We start from the raw sequence: 19,806 nt of genomic DNA, 5'->3' as shown, positions 1-19,806 counted from the left end.
TTTTTTTCAGCATATACTTGACAGCAATCTATAACAGATATTATGTATGTTAAGAGAAATCCCATGTCTCCCATGAGTGTAATTATCAAGCACTGGTCAAGAGTTTTGATAACAGAAAATTGCATGTCAAATTAGAGAGAAATTAATGAGTTTAGTGTGAGGAGCAAACTGGAGACCATCGGTGTTATCTATGTGCCTTTGGGAATTGGGCAGATGGGTAAGCCTGTTGGATTAAAAATAGCTCTTGTTGGCTAGCCTAAGTTTTAAAATGATTTTGATGAAAAGTAATTAACACTAATTTGATATTGCATTATAAACTAATCTAATATTATATAATATTATTAATTTAAAAAACTAATTTCATAGGGGTGGAATCAGCATGTCCATTTTCCATAGAAATTGCATATTTAAACCTTTCTGACATTAAATGTTAAAAAAAAAAAATCATTGAGTATTTTAAAATGTTTTAAAAATATTTTATGGTAGATAGTGCAGATTCATTCATCTATAGTAATGAGAAGACAAGCATCCAGTCAAAGATTAATTAATGAGTTCAATTTAGGAAGGCTAGCTAGCATCTTCTTATCTGTGTCCTTTGAGAATTAGACAGAAGAACTGCTGGTCAGTTTAAATAGCATATGTCATTTGATGGCCCAGCCTTTTATTTTCAAAATCAATTTGGTTTAAATTAAGTTGTTAAGACTAATTTGATATTGTTTAATATGATGAGCATTTGACAATTAAGGTCTAATACAACCAGTACAGAAATCTATCAATGATGTAATTTGTTATAATTAATGCCTACACCACAGGGGATATCGATGGATAAACAAATATTTTAAGGAATAGAAAAAATCATGGAAATTTTAGAATCAACGTTTACATGATTTTCTTGCACTCTAAACTGTTTAAGTTAATTGTAATTTTTTGACGGGCGTATCATGCTGTGGCGTGGCACTTTATTTCCACCTATGATGTGTATGTTAATTTGAATTACATTGATTTTCTTTTAATAAGTCTCACTACTGAAATAATTTATAATAACTGATCCATTAAAAGGCTTAGTATATTGCCATTTGATAGCTACAAAAAATCCTCAAATCTTATTATTTATTGAATACCAAAAAATATTTGATAAAATTGTTTAACATGCATTAATTTTTCAAATAACACCCTTTTTCTACTAAATTTAGGCAATAAAACAATTCCATTCTTAATTTAAAAAATAAAAAAAATTGTTACATTTTTAGGACACCTGAGCCGAAGGCTCAAGTGAGCTTTTCTGATCACATTTTGTCCGTCGTCCGTCCGTCTGTCGAGCTGTCCGTCCGTCTGTAAACTTTTCACATTTCCGACTTCTTCTCAAGAACCACTGGGCCAATTTTGACCAAACTTGGTACAAAGCCTCCTTGGGTGAAGGGGAATTTAAATTATTAAAATGAAGGGCCAATTCCTCTCACAAGGGGAGATAATCAAGAAAAGACAAAAATAGGGTGAGGTCATTAAAAAATCTTCTTCTCAAGAACCACTGGGCCAATAAGGCTGAAACTTATGTGGAGGCATCCTGGGATAGTGTAGATATTAAATTGTTCAAATCATGACCCCCGAGGGTAGGGCGAGGCCACAATGGGGAATATTTTACATTGAAATATATAGGAAAAATCTTTGAAAATCTTCTTCTCAAGAACCACTGGGCCAAAAAAGCTGAAACTGATGTGGAGGCATCCTGGTGTAGTGTAGATTCTAAATTGTTCAAATCATGACCCCCGAGGGTAGGGCGGGGCCACAATGGGGAATATTTTACATTGAAATATATAGGAAAGATCTTTGAAAATCTTCTTCTCAAGAACCATTGGGCCAGAAAAGCTGAAACTGATATGGAAGCACCCTGGGGTAGTGTAGATTCTAAATTGTTCAAATCATGACTCCGAGGGGTAGGGCGGGGCCACAATGGGGCATCAATGTTATACATAGAAATATATAGGAAAGATCTTTGAAAATCTTCTTCTCAAGAACCACTGGGCCAGAAAAGCTGAAACTGATGTGGAAGCACCCTGGGGTAGTGTAGATTCTAAATTGTTCAAATCATGACCCCAGGGGGTAGGGCACGGCCACAATATGTATTACAAGGGGGAAATCTGGTAAAGAACAATATGACAAAAGATTCTCAAGTGAGCGATGTGGCCCATGGGCCTCTTGTTTAATTTTACTTTCATTTTCTGACTGTCTGCTTGAATTTGAAGATTTTATTTTTATTTCGACTCCCCGGCTCAATTTTTTGAAAAAAATTCTCGTTAAACAGTAAATAAAAAAATGTTGGCCTGACTAAACATAGCTTTTCTTTTCTTGGGATTTTTTCCCTTATTTTTCTATGTTAAACTTTGATACCCCATTGTGGGACCACCTTAGCCCTGGGGGTTATGATTTGAACAAACTAAAATCTACACTAAGGAGAAGGATTCCATATAAATATCACTAATCTCGGCTTTGAAGTACTTGAGAAGAAGATTTTAAAAGATTTCCCTATATATTCCTATGTACAACTTTGATCGACCATTGTGGCCCCACCCTACCCCTGGGGATCATGATTTGAACAAACTTAAATCTACACTACCTGAGGATGATTCCACATGAGTTTCATCTTTCCTGGCCCAGCTAGTGGTTCTTGAGAAGATTTTTTTAAAGATGCCATTAATTTTTCACTAATTCATAATTATCTCCCCTTGGAAGAGGGTGTGGCTCTTCATATGAACAAACTTGAATTCTCTTCACCCAAGGATACTTTGTAGCAAGTTTGTTTGAAATTGGTCCAGTGGTTCTTAAAAAGAAGATGAAAATGTGAAAAGTTACGATGACAACAACAACAACGACGACGACAGACAGTTCAAACAAATTTTGATCAGAAAAGTTCACTGGAGCCTTCGGCATCCACAGAAAAAGGACCCTTGATGATGCACACATATCTTCCAGCTAATAAATGCCTACAATATTATAACTTACCTTTAGCTTATGCAAAACATCTTTCAATTTATTAAGGCTTATACTTATAAAGATTTCTCAAGATGTTTCTGACTTATATGGAACACTTGCATAAGATATATTTAACTTGTGTAGAACTTTAAAAGCTTATTTTGACACACAAAACAAAAACAATATGGCTCTTTTCAAACTCAAATCAATGTAAAATGTGGATGTTGTGATCCTTTGATTCTAGAATGACTGGCCACAGCATAGGTTTAATTTTTCATATGAATGAAGAAAAAAAAACTAATTTGAAAATATATTTGAAAACAACACAGCCAAGGTTACATATTGAGATTGTGGCCCAAGGGTCTCTTAACTTGCATGATTACTTATCTTTAGAAGGGAGTTCCCAGGCCTTTCAATTGAACAATTTAAACCCCCTTATCTAGTGTTGCTTTGTTGTGTTAACTTTGATTAAGATTGGCTTGGTGGTTTTCAAGAAGTTCAAAAAATTGAAAAGTGTACAGGTGATTGGTACCAGAAAACAGATGATAACTCTAAAAAAAGTTCACTTGAGCTTACTGGAATCAATACAAGTTACTTAAACTTAAGGGATGGGCTAGTTGTAAAAAGTAATTGTAATTGACATGTGCCTCAATGTAGAGTGTAATTATTATATTTTTCAAACTGAAAGTAATGTTTTGTAATTGAGTCAAAGGATTAGCTTACTGGTGCTAACACAAGCTCACTTAAGCTTGATCCTGGTACAAATGCAAGCTTAAAGTGTCAACCTATTGATGAAAGATAATGTATTCTATCTTGAACACTTTGTAGTTTTCATATGAAATTTTGACAATTATGCTCTTGGAAGTGTTATTGTTAAGAGGTTGGACTTGCCATACACATTGTTTTGTTATTTTCAGACTGTGAATATGATATGAAGATTTACAGCCACAAGGAGTCCTTTATTGCCAGTTATGATCCCTGCCTGAACTGCTCCTGCATGAACTCCATTGTTAGGTGTATCCCCATCATGTGCCCCAATGTAGATTACCCTTGTAGGAACCCCATCAGGAAGGGAGAGGGATGTTGTGAATATGTCTGTCCAAGTAAGTGAGGACATTTATTATAAGTGAGGTCATGTGAACATAGGGACAGCTTTTTTTCATCAGTTAAGTAAGAATTTAATGTTGCACTATGTAGGTAATACATTGAGTTATGAAGAAGAAACACTTTGATTATCATTGTGAGGTTGAATTCAGTTGTAATTTGGAACATAACCACCATTACATATATATTGAAAATAGAACATCTTTTACAGGTTGTGTGGATGGAGGGAAGGAGTATTATAATGGGGACACCTGGCCCTCCCCCAGGGACCCCTGTCAGGTGTGTCAGTGTTCAGAAGGAATCGTTACCTGTAGAACCAACAAGAACTGTATGTACAGGTGTACTCATGGAATCATACCACAGGGAAAGTGCTGCTCTGATTGTAGAGGTAATGGCATAAAAGTATACAGATGAAATCTATTCTTAGGAAAATCCTACTTGGTTTGTGAAAAAAAAAATAAACACATGAAAAGTTCTTCTTGGGTTGTAGAGGCATGTTCAGTAAGTTTCCATACTGAATTTTTCTCTATGAAAGATGCTGTTCAAAGAGAACAAGTAAAATATCTACTTGTAATGTATCTGTACTCATGTTTATAGATGCGGATACTTTAGGAAATTTATACCTTATACTTTGGTCCTGTCATTCCAGTTTCTTGGGAGTCTGGTAGCCATTTTTAGGCATTTAAAATATCAAATAACTTGAATTACATTTAAGATTATCTATTAGGCAGAAATGTTTCATTCTCGTATCAATTGTAGACTGTCTGTTCAATGGGCGCGTGATCAGTGATGGGCGTCGGTTTCAGGCCCCGGGGGACAGGTGCCAGCAGTGTACCTGTGAGCGGGGTAATGTCAGGTGTCAGACCTCTGGACCCTGCCCCACACTCACATGTAGGATCACAGAACAACTGCCTGGGGAGTGCTGCCCTAGATGTAAAGGTTAGAAGATACTTCGTATACAAAATTTATTTATTTTTAATCAGTGATATTTGATTGTTTTGAGTGTTTCAATCTTGGTCATGGATATGTGAAACAAAAAAAGTCTTCCTGTTTAGTTTTCACTTGAATTTGAGATAGTTTGGCATTCTTTCCTTCCCTGAATGAATTATAGTTGGCTTTTCTGAAATTTCACTACACTAAGCTAAAATGAATTTGTATACAAGAATTGTTTCAATAGTTTGATAGACCAATAGCAAATCTAAGTGTTATATGTTTTATTTTTCTACCGAAAATTTCAGTTGAAACTAACCCAGATACATGTATGTTGATCTTTTCTTACAGGCTGTATACATGAAGGACAAAGATATCAAAATGGTGACACCATTTCAGCCAGTCTTTGTGAGAGCTGTGTGTGCAACCAAGGTAAGAGAAAAATGTCCAGTGTGTGATAATACAATGAAACTCTTGTAATGTTTTTAACAACAAATGGCCATATTAGACAACATTCCAGATTATGCAACATTTTGAATGATAAAGTTTATAAAAAAAAAAGAGTTTTCTTAAGATTACGTTGCATTATGCAAGTTGTTGGAATACAGTATATTTTGATTGGACAGATTTGACTGTATGTCTTGGTATTGTTTGTTGTACAGGTGCAGTAGAATGTAAACCTATTGGCTGTGCCCCTCCCCGCTGTGATAACCCCGTACAGGTGCCCGGGAGGTGCTGTCCTGTGTGTCAGGGCTGTGAGTTCCAGGGCATGTCCTACCCTGAGGGTCAGACCTTCAACAACCCCAGGGACCCGTGTGAACGGTGCACCTGTCAGGTATAAAAGGATTTGAATGAATCTTAATTTTATTATTTAATGGATTTTATATAGATGGCAGAAAACAAATCAAACAAACCACTAGCACTGCAATTTCTGATTATTTTTAGCTCTTCTGAGCCAAAGGCTCAAAGAGCTAATGCTATGGCCATTTGTGCGGTGTGCGTTAACTTTTTAGAATATGGGCCATAACCGAAGAACCCCTTGGCCAATCAGTGTCAAATTTGTCACAGGGTATCCTTGGCCCAAGGGCTAAAATAAGGGTTGGGACCCTTAAACAAGGGGAGATAATCAGGAAAACAAAACCAAAAGTACTGGTTGTTAAAAAATCTTGTTCTCCAGAACCACCAAGCAGATTTTCACCAAACTTACATACAAGGATCAGGATATGTTGAAGATTAAAATTTTTTCAAGGCATGACCCTGGGGCAAAGGGCGTGGTCTCAAGGTCACTTCAAAGTTTACCTAAATTTACAAATAATAAAAACGTTTATATTTTGCTTACTATTAGGACTAGGATCATCAAATCTTGTAAGTTGATGCATCTCAGGACTTCACATCATGTTAACTCAAAAGTAGGTCACAGTGACCTACTTTTTAAATTTTGTAAGCATTTGTTTTCAAATTGATTTGAAGGCATATTTCGGGCACTTTAAGGCCTATGATCATCAAACTTTGTCAGTTGATGCATCTTGGGTCCTTGAATAATGTCAGCTTAAAAGTAGGTCACCGTGACCTACTTTTTGAACTTTAAGACTAATTCTTTTTAAAACATTTAAGCCAATTATTTCAGACACTGAGAAGTTAAGAATCATCAAGTCTTGTAAATTAATGCATCTTGGGACCTTAAAACATATTTATGAAAAAGTAGGTCACTGTGACCTACTTTTTGAATTTTGCAGGCATTTGTTTTTGAATTGTTTAAAAGGCATATTCTGATTACCTTCAGACCTAGGATCATCAAACTTGATCAGCAGATGCATCTTGTGACTTTGAAAAATTTCGACCAAAATATAGGTCACGGTGACCTAGTTTCAACATTTTATGGCTATATTTTAGTATCATAGGTATTCATTGGCTTAGAATCATCAAACTTTGTGAGTTGATGCGTCTTGGGTTTTCGGAGAGTGACGACCAAAAAGTAGGTCACGGTGACCTACTTTTAATATTTTATGGCTTTATTTAAGTATCTACAGTACTAATTGGCTTAGAATCATCAAACTTTGTAAGTTGATGCATCTTGGGTTTTCAGAGAATGATGTCCATTTGATGGCTTTATTTAAGTATCTTAGGTATTTATTGGCTTAGAGTCATCAAACTTTGTGAGTTGGTGCGCCTTGGGTTTTCGGAGAGTGACGACCAAAAAGTAGGTCATGGTGACCTACTTTTGACATTTTATGGCTTTATTTAAGTATCTATGGTACTAATTGGCTTAGAGTCATCAAACTTTGTAAGTTGATGCATCTTGGGTTTGCGGAGAATAATAAATGTTGATCAATAAAGGGCAAGTTGAACGTGAAAGGTCCTTTAAGACTCAAGCTGATTGATTGATTGTATATCGTTTAACGTCCCTCTCGAGAATTTTTCACTCATATGGAGACGCCACCACTTGGATGTCCAAAAAGTAGGTCACTGTGACCTACTTTCGACATTTTATGGCTTTATTTAAGTATCTTAGGTATTTATTGGCTTAGAATCATCAAACTTTGTGAGTTGATGTGTCTTAGGTTTTCGGAGAGTGACGACCAAAAAGTAGGTCACGGTGACCTACTTTTAACATTTTATGGCTTTATTTAAGTATCTATGGTACTTATTGGCTTAGAATCATCAAACTTTGTAAGTTGATGCATCTTGGGTTTTCGGAGAATGATGTCCAAAAAGTAGGTCATGGTGACCTAATTTTTGACATGTTATGGCCTTATTTAAGTATCTATGGTACTAACTGGTTTAATTTTGTTTGTTGATGCATCTTTGGTTTTTAGCTCACCTGAACCGAAGGCTCAAGTGAGCTTTTCTGATCAAAATTTGTCCGTCGTCTGTCGTTGTTGTTGTCGTTGTTGTCGTCGTAAACTTTTCACATTTTCATCTTCTTCTCAAGAACCACTGGGCCAATTTCAACCAAACTTAGCACAAAGTATCCTTGGGTAAAGGGGATTCAAGTTTGTTCAAATGTAGGGCCACGCCTTTTCCAAGGGGAGAAAATCATGAATTTGTTAAAAATTAATGGCATTTTTAAAAAATCTTCATCTCCAGAACCGCTGGGCCAGGAAAGATGAAACTCATGTGGAAGCATCCTCAGGTAGTGTAGAATCAAGTTTGTTCAAATCATGACCCCCAGGGCAAGGGTGGGGCCAAAATGGCCGACCCATGTTTTACATAGGAATATGTAGGAAAAATCTTTAAAAATCTTCTTCTCCAGAACCACTGGGCCAGGAAAGATGAAACTCATGTGGAATCATCCTCAGGTAGTGTAGATTAAGTTTGTTCAAATCATGACCCCCGAGGCAAGGGTGGGGCCAAAATGGCCGACCCAAGTTTTACATAGGAATATATAGGAAAAATCTTTAAAAATCTTCTTCTCAAGAACCACTGGGCCAGGAAAGATGAAACTCATGTGGAATCATCCTCAGGTAGTGTAGATTCAAGTTTGTTCAAATCATGACCCCCGGGACAAGGGTGGGGCCAAAATGGCTGACCCAAATTTTACATAGGAATATATAGGAAAAATCTTTAAAAATCTTCTTCTCCAGAACCACTGGGCCAGGAAAGATGAAACTCATGTGGAATCATCCTCAGGTAGTGTAGATTCAAGTTTGTTCAAATCATGACCCCCGGGGCAAGGATGGGGCCAAATGGCCGACCCAATGTTTACATAGGAATATATAGGAAAAATCTTTAAAAATCTTCTTCTCCAGAACCACTGGGCCAGGAAAGATGAAACTCATGTGGAATCATCTTCAGGTAGTATAGATTCAAGTTTGTTCAAATCATGACCCCCGGGGGTAGACTGGGGCCTAAATGGCCGATCAAAGTTTTACATAGGAATATATAGCAAAAATCTTTAAAAAATCTTCTTCTCCAGAACCACTGGGCCAGGAAAGATGAAACTCATGTGGAATCATCCTCAGGTAGTGTAGATTCAAGTTTGTTCAAATCATGACCCCTGGGGCAAGGATGGGGCCAAAATGACCGACCCAATGTTTACATAGGAATATATAAGAAAAATCTTTAAAAATCTTCTTCTCCAGAACCACAAGGCCAGGAAAGATGAAACTCGTGTGGAATCATCCTCAGGTAGTGTAGATTCAAGTTTGTTCAAATCATGACCCCCGGGGCAAGGATGGGGCCAAAATGGCCGACCCAATGTTTACATAGGAATATATAAGAAAAATCTTTAAAAATCTTCTTCTCCAGAACCACAAGGCCAGGAAAGATGAAACTCATGTGGAAGCATCCTCATGAAGTGTAGATTAAAGTTTGTTCAAATTATGACCCCAGAGGCAAGGGTGGGGCCAAAATGGCCGACCCAAGTTTTACATAAAAATATATAGGAAATATCTTTAAAAATCCTTCTCAAGAACCACTGGGCCAGGAAAGATGAAACTCATGTGGAATCATCCTCAGGTAGTGTAGATTCAAGTTTGTTCAAATCTTGACCCCCGGGGCAAGGGTGGGGCCAAAATGGCCGACCCAAGTTTTACATAAAAATATATAGGAAATATCTTTAAAAATCCTTCTCAAGAACCACTGGGCCAGGAAAGATGAAACTCATGTGGAATCATCCTCAGGTAGTGCAGATTCAATTTTTTTCAAATCATGACCCCCGGGGCTAGGGTGGGGCCAAAATGGCCGACCCAAGTTTTACATAGGGATATATAGGGAAACCTTTTAAAATCTTCTTTTCAAGTACTTCAAAGCTATGATTAGTGATATTTATATGGAATCATCCTCAGGTAGTGTAGATTCTAGTTTGTTCAAATGATGAATGCCTGGAGGGGGGGGGGGGAGTAAATTCAAGCCCGATGTGCTCAGGTGAGCGCTGTGGCCCCTGGGCCTCTTGTTAGAGAATGTCGACCAAAAAGTAGGTCATGGTGACCTACTTTTGAATATCTCAAGGACTTATTGGCTTAGAATCATCAAAGTTTGTCAGTTGATGTATCTTGGGTTTTCAAAGAATGTAGACAAAAACGTAGGTCACCATGACCTACTTTTAAATATCTCAAATACTAATTGGCTTAGAATCTTCAATCTTTGTTTATTAATGCATCTTGAGTCCTCAGAAAACTTCAATCTTAATATAGGTCACTGTGATGTACTTATGGTTTTTTATAGCTTTATTATTAAAAATATTTTCAGTCCTAATTGGCTAAGAATCATCAAACTTTGTCAGTTGATGCAACTTGGGTCTTGGATACTTAGGATTAGAGGCTTCAATAGAAGTGCTAGATTGTGCAATTTATCAGAAGAGCGATTCAAGGCCCTTGGGCCTCTTGTTTTTTTAAATCATAGATGATTAGTTGATTATCATTTGATGAGTTCTTTTCCTTTAACAGAATGGTCGAGTACAGTGTAGGAGGAATCCTAACCTGTGTTCCCCCCGCCTTTGTACACACCCAGAAACCAAGCCCGGAGACTGCTGCCCCGCCTGTGATGGGTGTGTCTTTATGAGGAGGAGATTCTCTAATGGCCAGAAGTTTGTCCCCGCCGGAGGGGATCCCTGTAAAATCTGTAGATGTATGGTAGGTATTGCAGAATTGTGAAACTGATATGAACTGATACTGATATCTAAAATTAATTTTAACAAGTTTAATGGAGAATTGTTCAAAATGAGATCCTTGTGGAATTTTTTCATCAGAAATTCCTGTCCGAACTTTATCGAAATATATTACAAGTTATAGGTTTTATGTCAAAATATGAGGTATTTACATTTACAGAATGGTAATGTTACTTGTATGTCAATGGATTGCCCCTCTCTGGACTGTAAAAACCCGGTCAAGCCCCCGGGGTACTGCTGTGGGGTGTGTCCCCTGGCCTGTACTGTCAGGGGAAGGAACTACAGCGAGGGACAGACATTTGCTGACCCCCGAGACAAGTGTAATGTCTGCACCTGTGCTGTATGTATAAACTGGGCAACCTTTGAAATGATGTAACTTTTCTACTATAAAGGTGAAATAGTTGCAAGTTTGACATTTAGTATATCAATATGAATATTTTATTATGACTGTCTGTGATGTTCACTTAAAAAAAGCAATTTTGAAATTGTTCCTTTGTGCTCTATGCAATGATTGAACAAAATATATCAGACTGATTAAGTCAGGTGAATTGTTTTCCTACAGGATGGATTGATCACATGTAAGCCGATGGTGTGTCCGGTTCCTCAGTGTAACAACCCCACCATACGACCAGGTCAATGTTGTCCATCATGTCAGATGTGTAGTCATGGCAACAGACAATTACAAAACGGAGAAAGTTACGTCAATCCCAAAAACCCTTGTCAACAGTGCACCTGTCAGGTGAGATAAAAAGTTACATCAAATGTTGAAATAAAGAAAAGGACCTCTGCTTATAGATCAGTTTCGATCTACAAAAGAAAAGATGCTGTGCACACAGCATTAGCACATTTAAAAATTTTGTCAAAAAATTGCTTTTATATCTACTCTCCTATTTGAACAGTTTGTAAAATGAAGATATCTTCAATATTATGAACAAGAAAATGTTTAAATATATATTTAACTCTGTGACTCTGTGATTTGACTCTGTGTTGATATTTCTTTGTACAGAATGGTGTAGTTACCTGTACCAGTGTCAGGTGTCCAGTCCTGAATTGTATTGACCCGTTGTACGAGCTTGGTAAATGCTGCCCCTCCTGTCCATCAGATAAATGTATTGTGGAGGGGCGGACCTACAGGTCAGGTGACGTCTTCTGTCTGCCCTCTGACCCCTGCCAAGAGTGTCAGTGTATAGGGTCAAAGGCCACCTGTGCCAAGAGGGAGTGTCCAGAAACTAGGTGTAGACACCCTGCCTTCTTGGCTGGAAAATGTTGCCCAGAGTGTCAAGGTAAGAATCCTATATGTACAGTCTAGCTTTGTTGTCTCAAACTAGCTTGGACTAATGGATAACATGGGAGATATTCAAGGATTTAGAATATTGAGATTATTGCAGAAATAGGAAGTGGTTTTTACTTTCAACTTTTGATATATCCATGGTATTAAAGATATCTGAAGAACTGTACATGGACTTGTCAGTTTAAAGCGGTTGTTTCATTTGTGCATTTAATGATTTAAGTGTTGAAAAATTTTTAAGCCCCCAAATATAAATTTAATTTTGAATACTGTAGTCGTACTTTTTTCCACGGGGTCATAATTCCACGGAATCTCGATTGAATCTGCGGGTAGAAAATTACATGGATTTCTTAGACTCTCACTATAGTTCTTTCCACAGACAATTTATGACTGCATACATAGCGTAAATTAACACCACATGGAAAAAAATACTTCTACAATATATGGAAAAAAAAAGAATTTCATGCATTTGTATAGCGTATTAAATCAAAAGTTCCAGTACAAGTCCAGTACAAGTCTTTTCCAATGAGTAATTTATTCCTTTTGTAGCCTGTAACTACAATGGGCTGATCTACAAGGACAAGGAACAGTTTGCTAATCCTAGAGACAGGTGCCAGACCTGTACCTGTAACCTTGGTAATGTGGTCTGTAAGGCCTCCAACTGTCCCAGCACTAACTGTCAGCACCCCATCACCAACAGGTGCTGTCCCGAGTGTAAGGGGTGCTTCTACAAGAGTCGGACTTATCAGAACGGGGAGCGATTCCAGGACAACAGGGACCCCTGTGTTACTTGTACCTGTAGGGATGGGAATGTGACCTGTGTACCGAAGCCCTGCCCCGCAGTGTCTTGTAAAAATCCGGTACAGGGGCGGTGCTGTGCTGAATGTGTAGATTGTATGTATCAAGGGCGACGACTGAGGAATGACCAGAGATTTAGAGATAACAATAACCCCTGTAATGAGTGTAGGTGTAGACAGGGAACTGTCAGCTGCTCTCCCTTACCCTGCCCCACCACCAGCTGTAGTAACCCCACCCAGGGCAGGTGCTGCCCCGAGTGTAGAAACTGTCTAGTAGATGGCAAGGTTATTCCTAACAATCAGGCTGTTCCTAGTGCCCCAGACTCCTGTCAACAGTGCATCTGTAGGAACGGAAATGTAGAATGTGGGACGAAGCGCTGTAGGAGTGTTCAGTGCAGTCACCCTGTGCAGCGTGAGTGTTGTAGGGAGTGTTCAGACTGTCTACTTAATGGCAAAGAATATAGAAACGGTGAAATGTTTCCAGACAGCACAGACAGGTGTAAGGAGTGTCAGTGTTCAAATGGAAACATTCAGTGTCGGCAGAAGATATGTCAGGATGTCAGACAGCTATGTAACAGCCCCGCCATCACTGACTGCTGTCCACAGTGCCAGGATTGTCAGTACAGGGATCAGTTATATAGGGACAGAGAGAGGTTCCCTGATGTAACAGATCCCTGTAAAGAATGCTCCTGTCAGAAAGGGAATGTCAACTGTGTCCAGAAGACATGCCCAGCTACCACCTGCTCTCATCCAATCAGAGACCAGTGTTGCCCTCGCTGCGGATCTGACTGTCTCTATAACAACAGGATGTATACAGACAAGCAGACATTCAGGGAGAGTTGTAGGACGTGTCAGTGTGATGGGGGTACAGTGACCTGTTCTGATGTCAGCTGTCCCTCCACTCAGTGTAGCCACCCTGTGTATGATGAGTGCTGTAAGAGGTGTGACAGGTGCTTGTTTGAGGGGAGGATCTATGGGGACGGACAGAGCTTCCAGGATAGAAATGACCCATGTTCAGCATGTGTCTGTCAGGTAACAAAGTATACTATGTATGTAAAGTACCGTCAATTAAGAATTTGAAAGATCAAGCAAAACATTTAGGTATTTTGAGAAAGTTGAGGTCATCGTGGAAATTTTCAAGATAAACAATCTAATGAGATTAAAAGAACTAAATGAGCATCTCAATCTACCATTCATATTTAAATTCTTAAACAAGTAAAGTGAAGCCTCATTTATTTGGATAAGAATAATCTAGACACTTCAGCTACCGGAGTTAGTTTATGGAGAAGAAATAAAGATAACAATTGTATTAAGAAGTGTTTCAGTAAAGTTGAATATTTGCATGAGTACATCTACTCTGGATTAACAAGCCTGTTACCAGACTATTTCATATTGTCAGTGTTCCCTTTTTACATGTTCATGAAAATGTCTTTTTGATATAGAGTGTATATTTGTAGTCTGGTTCGGTGACCTGCAGTAAGAAACCTTGCCCGGATCATAAGTGTTCTCATCCAATCACCACCCAGTGCTGCCCTGAGTGTACAGACTGTATGTATGAAGGGGAGATAATTAGACACGAAGAGTCAAAACGCAAAGATGAATGTCATGTTTGCACATGCAGGGTAAGATTTTGGTGCATTGTCATGTTTGATATGACCATTTTGATTCCTGTAACTTCTTGTTTAGTCAAGGTAATTATGCCATTGGTTATTTTATTGAGATCACTCAATCAATTAAATTGCTTGTTTAAATCATGATCTTCGAATTAGTAGGGTCACCATGTTGGTTTTAAGTTTTACATTGGAGTATTTAAAAAACTTTCTCAAGAACAGCAAAGCAATTTATTGTTACACTAATAAAGAAACATCTATTACGCTTGTTTAATCATGACTCCAAATTAAATGAATGTGGATTAAAGTTACACAAAAGCCTTTTGTAGTCATATTGAAGCATCCTTAGGTAGTTTAGTAAATTGCCCTAGATGATGTGGAATGGAGCCGAAATGGGGGATAATCATGGAATATAGAGGGAAAATATCTTGTTTTTCAAGAACAGCTAATTCATGCTAAATTATCCGTCTGTCTGTAAACTTTTTAGCCCATCCTCATGTATAGATTCAAGTTTGTTCAAATCATAACCACCAGGGGTAGGGTTGGGCCACAATGGACATGGGAATATATATGGAAAATCTTTAAAAATCTTCTTCTCTAGAATACCATAGCCATGTCAGATTGGTCATATTTATGTGGAAGCATCCTCAGATAGTGTATATTCAAGTTTTTTTTAAATCATGACCAGACCCCAGTGGTTAGCTGGGGTTACAATTGGGGATCAAAGTTTAACAAAGGAATATCTTCAACAAATCTTTAAAAATCATTTTGGTCCGCTAATGCTATTTTAGATTTTTGACAATTGAAGTCCTTTCTTTCCCTGCTATTATAGTTTGGGTCTGTGGACTGTAGGAGACCTGAGTGTCCTACAGATATCTGTTCCAATCCTTACACGGATTCCTGTGGCTGTCAGAGGTGTGACAAGTGTACTCATCAGGGGGCCACCTACAATAACGGAGCCACCTTCCCTGACCCTCAGGACAAGTGCCGTCGGTGTCAGTGCCTGGTAGGTTCTGCATACTTTTGTATCTGATATACCTAAGTTCAGAAGGAGGTCCAAATACAGAGTCAAGATAATTTATTGAAAAAAAAGGTCTTCTTAAGAAGAATATTCATTTCATTTGTTTATGGTCAGCTGTTATAATTTGTGTTTAAGTCCCAGCACAGGTAAGTGCTAGTTCTCATTATCACACCAGCACATTACAAGTGATGAGATCCTAACACTGAATTCCCTATAGACATTGAAATGTAATCAGGTTTTGAGATACATGTGCAATTCCCAGAAAAGGAAAGTGCTATAGTTCTCGATATCACACCAGCACATTACAAGTGTAGGGATCCGAATACTGAAAGGGTTTTGAGATGCGTGTACCATTCCCGGCACAGGTAAGTGCTAGTTCTGAAATCACACCAGCACATTACAAGTGATGAGGACTTTACATTTGATATCATAACGAAACTTTTATAAACAGGAAAAAGGAAAGATGCATTAAGTGTGTTGTTCCCAGCACAGGTAAGTGCTAGTTATTATATTACACCAGCACATTACAAGTGATGGGAACTTTACACTTGATATCTAAGGAAACCTATGAAAATAGAAAAGGAGAGTGTTTAAAAGTGTGTAGTTACCAGCACAGGTAAGTGCTAGTTCTTAAATAATACTAGCACTTTACAAATTTTGGGATCCAAACACTTGATACCTTTAGGATAACTGAAATAGAATCAGGTTGTGAAATACATGTACAATTTCCAGCACAGGTAAGTGCTAGTTCTCAATATCACACCAGCACCTTACATGTGATGTGAACTATACACATTATACATGAATTACATAGCTTCTGTGTTTCCAAAATAAAGCTTAAGCTTTTAAATTGGCCCATTCAGGTGATGAGATCTAAACACTAAAATACCCTTATCAGAACTGAAATGTAAGCAAGTAGTGAAAGACGTACAATTCCCAGCATAGGTAAGTGCTAGTTCTCAATATCAACCCAGCACATTACAAGTGATGGGAACCATACACCGAATTCCTTATAGGAAATGAAATGTAATAAGGTGACAGGTACATGTACAACTCCCAACACAGGTAAATTCTAGTTCTCGATTTATTGTTCATGTGAACTAAAAAACAAAAAGGCACACAATGGGGATTTGAAAAGTTAGGAAAAGGAATCTTTTGTAAAGAAAGTTTGGATTGTTTTATATAAAGTAAATAAATCTGCTTCACAATTTCAAGCACAATATCAAAATACACTATTTCAAAGACTCAAATGGAAGAATAATTAAAGTGCTTCAAGAGAAGGTTTATGAAAAATGACTTAATCTTTTATACTTGCTCAATTCCCAGCACAGGTAAGTGCTAGTTTCATTGTTAACACTAGCGCATTACAAGTGATAGGAACTATGTACACTCTAGTCTTTTAAAAATTGAAAAAACAAAAGTCAGTTTGTTTTGGCTAAATGGATATATGATTTGTCAGCATAGGTAAGAGCTAGTGCTCAATTGCATACAATAAACAATACAACTGATGAAAAATGTACACTTGCTCCTCTGTGAAATAGAAAACTATCACAAATGTTTCTAATTAAAGGTAAATAAACTCCATTGGGAATGAGATGTTTATTTTAAATTGCTTAATTCCCATTTGGGAATTATACACTAAAACTTGATGAGAACTGAAATCTAAAACAGTTATTGAGAAACATTATAATGTCCAGCAAAGGAAAGAGCTAGTTTTTAGCAGCATATCAGGTTTTGAGAAAAGAAACCAGCACAACAATTAATGCTAGTTCCTCATATTAAACCAGCACATTGCAAATTAGGTGATACCAACACTTAATACCTTTAGCAAGGTGAAATATACTGTGGAATCATTTATTCTTTGAGACCAATTCTTGTGAATTTTACAGATTCATTGGGTTGTAATTATGTGTATTCTCATTTACCTACAAAAGGAAATATAACTTTGTAATCCTGTTTCATTCCTGTTGACCTTCCTCATAGAAATCCAAGAGCCATTACAAAATCTTTTATAATGATTCCACAGTAATCAAGGTTTGAGAAATTGTGTTTTCAAAGTGTACAATTCCCAGCACAGGCAAGTGCTAGTTTTCGGTTTCATACTGGCACATTACAAGTGTTGGGAATTTTACACTTTATAAATAAAGAAGAACAAAAATCAATTTTGTATCGACTACTCTTAAAACTTAAGTTCATGGCTATCAAACTCTTCTTAAATTTCTACTTCAAAATTACATCATATCATAACAATGAATCTTGACCAAAGTATACATAATCTCATTATATAAACTTGACCGAACAATGCATTGCTTGCAGCACGTAAAAATGCTAGTTGTTGAGATACACAAGCATGTTATATGTGATGGATACAAGACAATTTTAGCGTGTCTTTTTAGCAAACAACCTTGATTTTTATTAACAAGATTAATTTAAAATGTTACTCATGGTATCTAACCACAAATCCAGGATAAAAAATTATGTGCTTATAGTTCATTAATTGATCAAGTTCTGAGAAAGGTTGAAAGTACCATTAGATGAAAAAAATGAAAGGAAATGTTTAAGTTTCCCAAGTTCCCAGCACAGGTAAGTGCTAGTCCCAGATGCACACTAGCACATTACAAGTGATGGGATCTTAGAGAATCATAATTCAGTCTTGAAGAGGAGAAGGAGTAAAAAATTAGAATAAACTCAGAAGACAATGGTGTTGTAGGTCTGCAGTTCTTTACACAGGTAAAAGCTAGTAGTCACATAATTACCAGCATTTCACCTGTGATGGAACTACACACCCGATACTCTGTCAAACACAACCATGTTCCCGTTTTCTGAAATAGCACAGCTTCTATACTTTCAAAATAAAGCTTATTAAGCTTTTAAATTGGTCCAATTGGGTGATGGGATCTGAACACTAAAATACCCTTATGGCAACTGAATTGTCGCCAGGTAGTGAGATTCATGTAGAATTCCCAGCACAGGTAAGTGCTAGTTCTCAATATTTCACCAGCACATTACAAGTGATGGGGACTTTACACTTGATATAATTGGGAAACTTTTAAAAGCACAGAAATGGAAAGATGCATTAAAGTGTGTAGTTCAGATGTTGAGACATACTGTTTTGAAAGAGCACAATTTCCAGCACAGGTAAGTGCTAGTTTTCATTAGCATACCAGCACATTACAAGTGATGGGAACCATACACTAATAATCATAGGAAGCTAAAATAAATAGGTGTTTATGTTCAATGTTCAGCAGTGGTTAGTGCTAGTGCAGTATAACAAACCAGCTCATTATGAGTGGTGGGAACTATACATTTTAATACAGTGAAATTTAAGCAGATATTGAGAGAAGTTTTTTTTCAAAATGTTTAATTCCCAGCACAGGTAAGTGCTAGTTCTCAACATCTTACTAGCACATTAACAGTGATGGGGATTATACAGTTTTTTTCCTTTAGTAACTACAATAGATGTAAAAACCTATAACGAAAGGTGTTTTGATAGTGTGCAATTCTCAGCACAGGTAAGTGCTAGTTCTCAAATAATACCAGCACATTACAAGTGATGGGAACTGTAAACTATTAAAATAGGTGTAGTAGAAAACATTATCTGAGCAGGTTTTCTGAAAGGAAATTTGGAAGTGTGTAATTTTGACAGCACAGACATGCTAGGCAATATAACACAACAGCCAAAAGATGATATGAACTAATACCAATTTTAAGCACAATTATTTACAGGCTAGAGGAATGTTGAGGAAGCATTTTTAAAGTATGTAGTTCCCAGCACAGGTAAGTGCTAGTAATCAGTATCAAACCAGCACATTACAGGTGATGGGAACCATACACTAGATTTATAAAAGTAAACAGGTTTTCCTTAAGGAAGTGTTAAATTCTCAGCACAGATAGGCTAGCTTTCTAGAAACAAACAAATGCACGTACTGTAAAGGAATTTTTTAATACATCCTTTCAGACAATTATATGCTCATATGTTGGTGATAGGGAAGGGTGTTTTGAAGTGTGCAGTTCCCAGCACAGGTAAGTGCTAGTTCTCAATGTCACACTAGCACATTACAAGTGATGGGGACTGTACAAAAGATAGTGTAGAAATCAAGGCAGCTTTTCCTACAAGAAAGTTGAGGATTATGTTCAATTCTTAGCTGAGATAGGCAAGCGTACAAGAAACAATTGCACAAAAGCCGATGGAAATATATATTATATTTCAGCAAATTAATTATAGGCTAAATAAGTGTTGAGTTAAGGTGTATTAAAACTGCACAACTCCCAGAACAGGTATTTGCTAGGTTTCAATACCAAACAAAGAGATTAGAAGTGATAGGAACTTAGTACATTAAGGAAGCTAAGCAGTGTTGAGAAAAAAGTGTTTGAAAGTGCACAATTCCCAGCACAGGTAAGTGCTACTTCTTAATTTCAAATTTGCACATTAGAAGTGATGGGAACTGTACACTTGACTAACAGTTAAGATGGTTTTA

At 37.2% G+C, this 19,806-nt stretch overlaps 1 protein-coding gene across 2 annotated transcripts in view; it reads left to right on the top strand.

Annotated features, from left to right (window-relative positions):
• LOC134267290 (uncharacterized) overlaps positions 1-19,806 on the top strand; it is a 78,037-nt gene that overhangs the window by 39,859 nt on the left and 18,372 nt on the right. For both annotated transcript variants that reach the window (XM_062749512.1, XM_062749513.1), the window contains exons 27-38: positions 3,888-4,073; positions 4,286-4,462; positions 4,834-5,013; positions 5,356-5,436; positions 5,667-5,839; positions 10,392-10,577; positions 10,773-10,952; positions 11,175-11,351; positions 11,619-11,895; positions 12,450-13,729; positions 14,155-14,319; positions 15,140-15,313. In XM_062749512.1, the coding sequence (XP_062605496.1) occupies positions 3,888-4,073; positions 4,286-4,462; positions 4,834-5,013; positions 5,356-5,436; positions 5,667-5,839; positions 10,392-10,577; positions 10,773-10,952; positions 11,175-11,351; positions 11,619-11,895; positions 12,450-13,729; positions 14,155-14,319; positions 15,140-15,313 (3,236 nt within the window). The remainder of the gene's footprint in view (positions 1-3,887; positions 4,074-4,285; positions 4,463-4,833; positions 5,014-5,355; positions 5,437-5,666; positions 5,840-10,391; positions 10,578-10,772; positions 10,953-11,174; positions 11,352-11,618; positions 11,896-12,449; positions 13,730-14,154; positions 14,320-15,139; positions 15,314-19,806) is intronic.

Source organism: Saccostrea cucullata, unplaced genomic scaffold (genome assembly GCF_032062105.1).
Source record: "Saccostrea cucullata isolate Sc308-1 unplaced genomic scaffold, CSIRO_AGI_Scuc_v1 ctg742, whole genome shotgun sequence".
NCBI lineage: Eukaryota > Metazoa > Mollusca > Bivalvia > Ostreida > Ostreidae > Saccostrea > Saccostrea cuccullata.
Note: the sequence above shows the minus strand (reverse complement) of the source record. Positions and strands in the feature narration are given on the sequence as shown.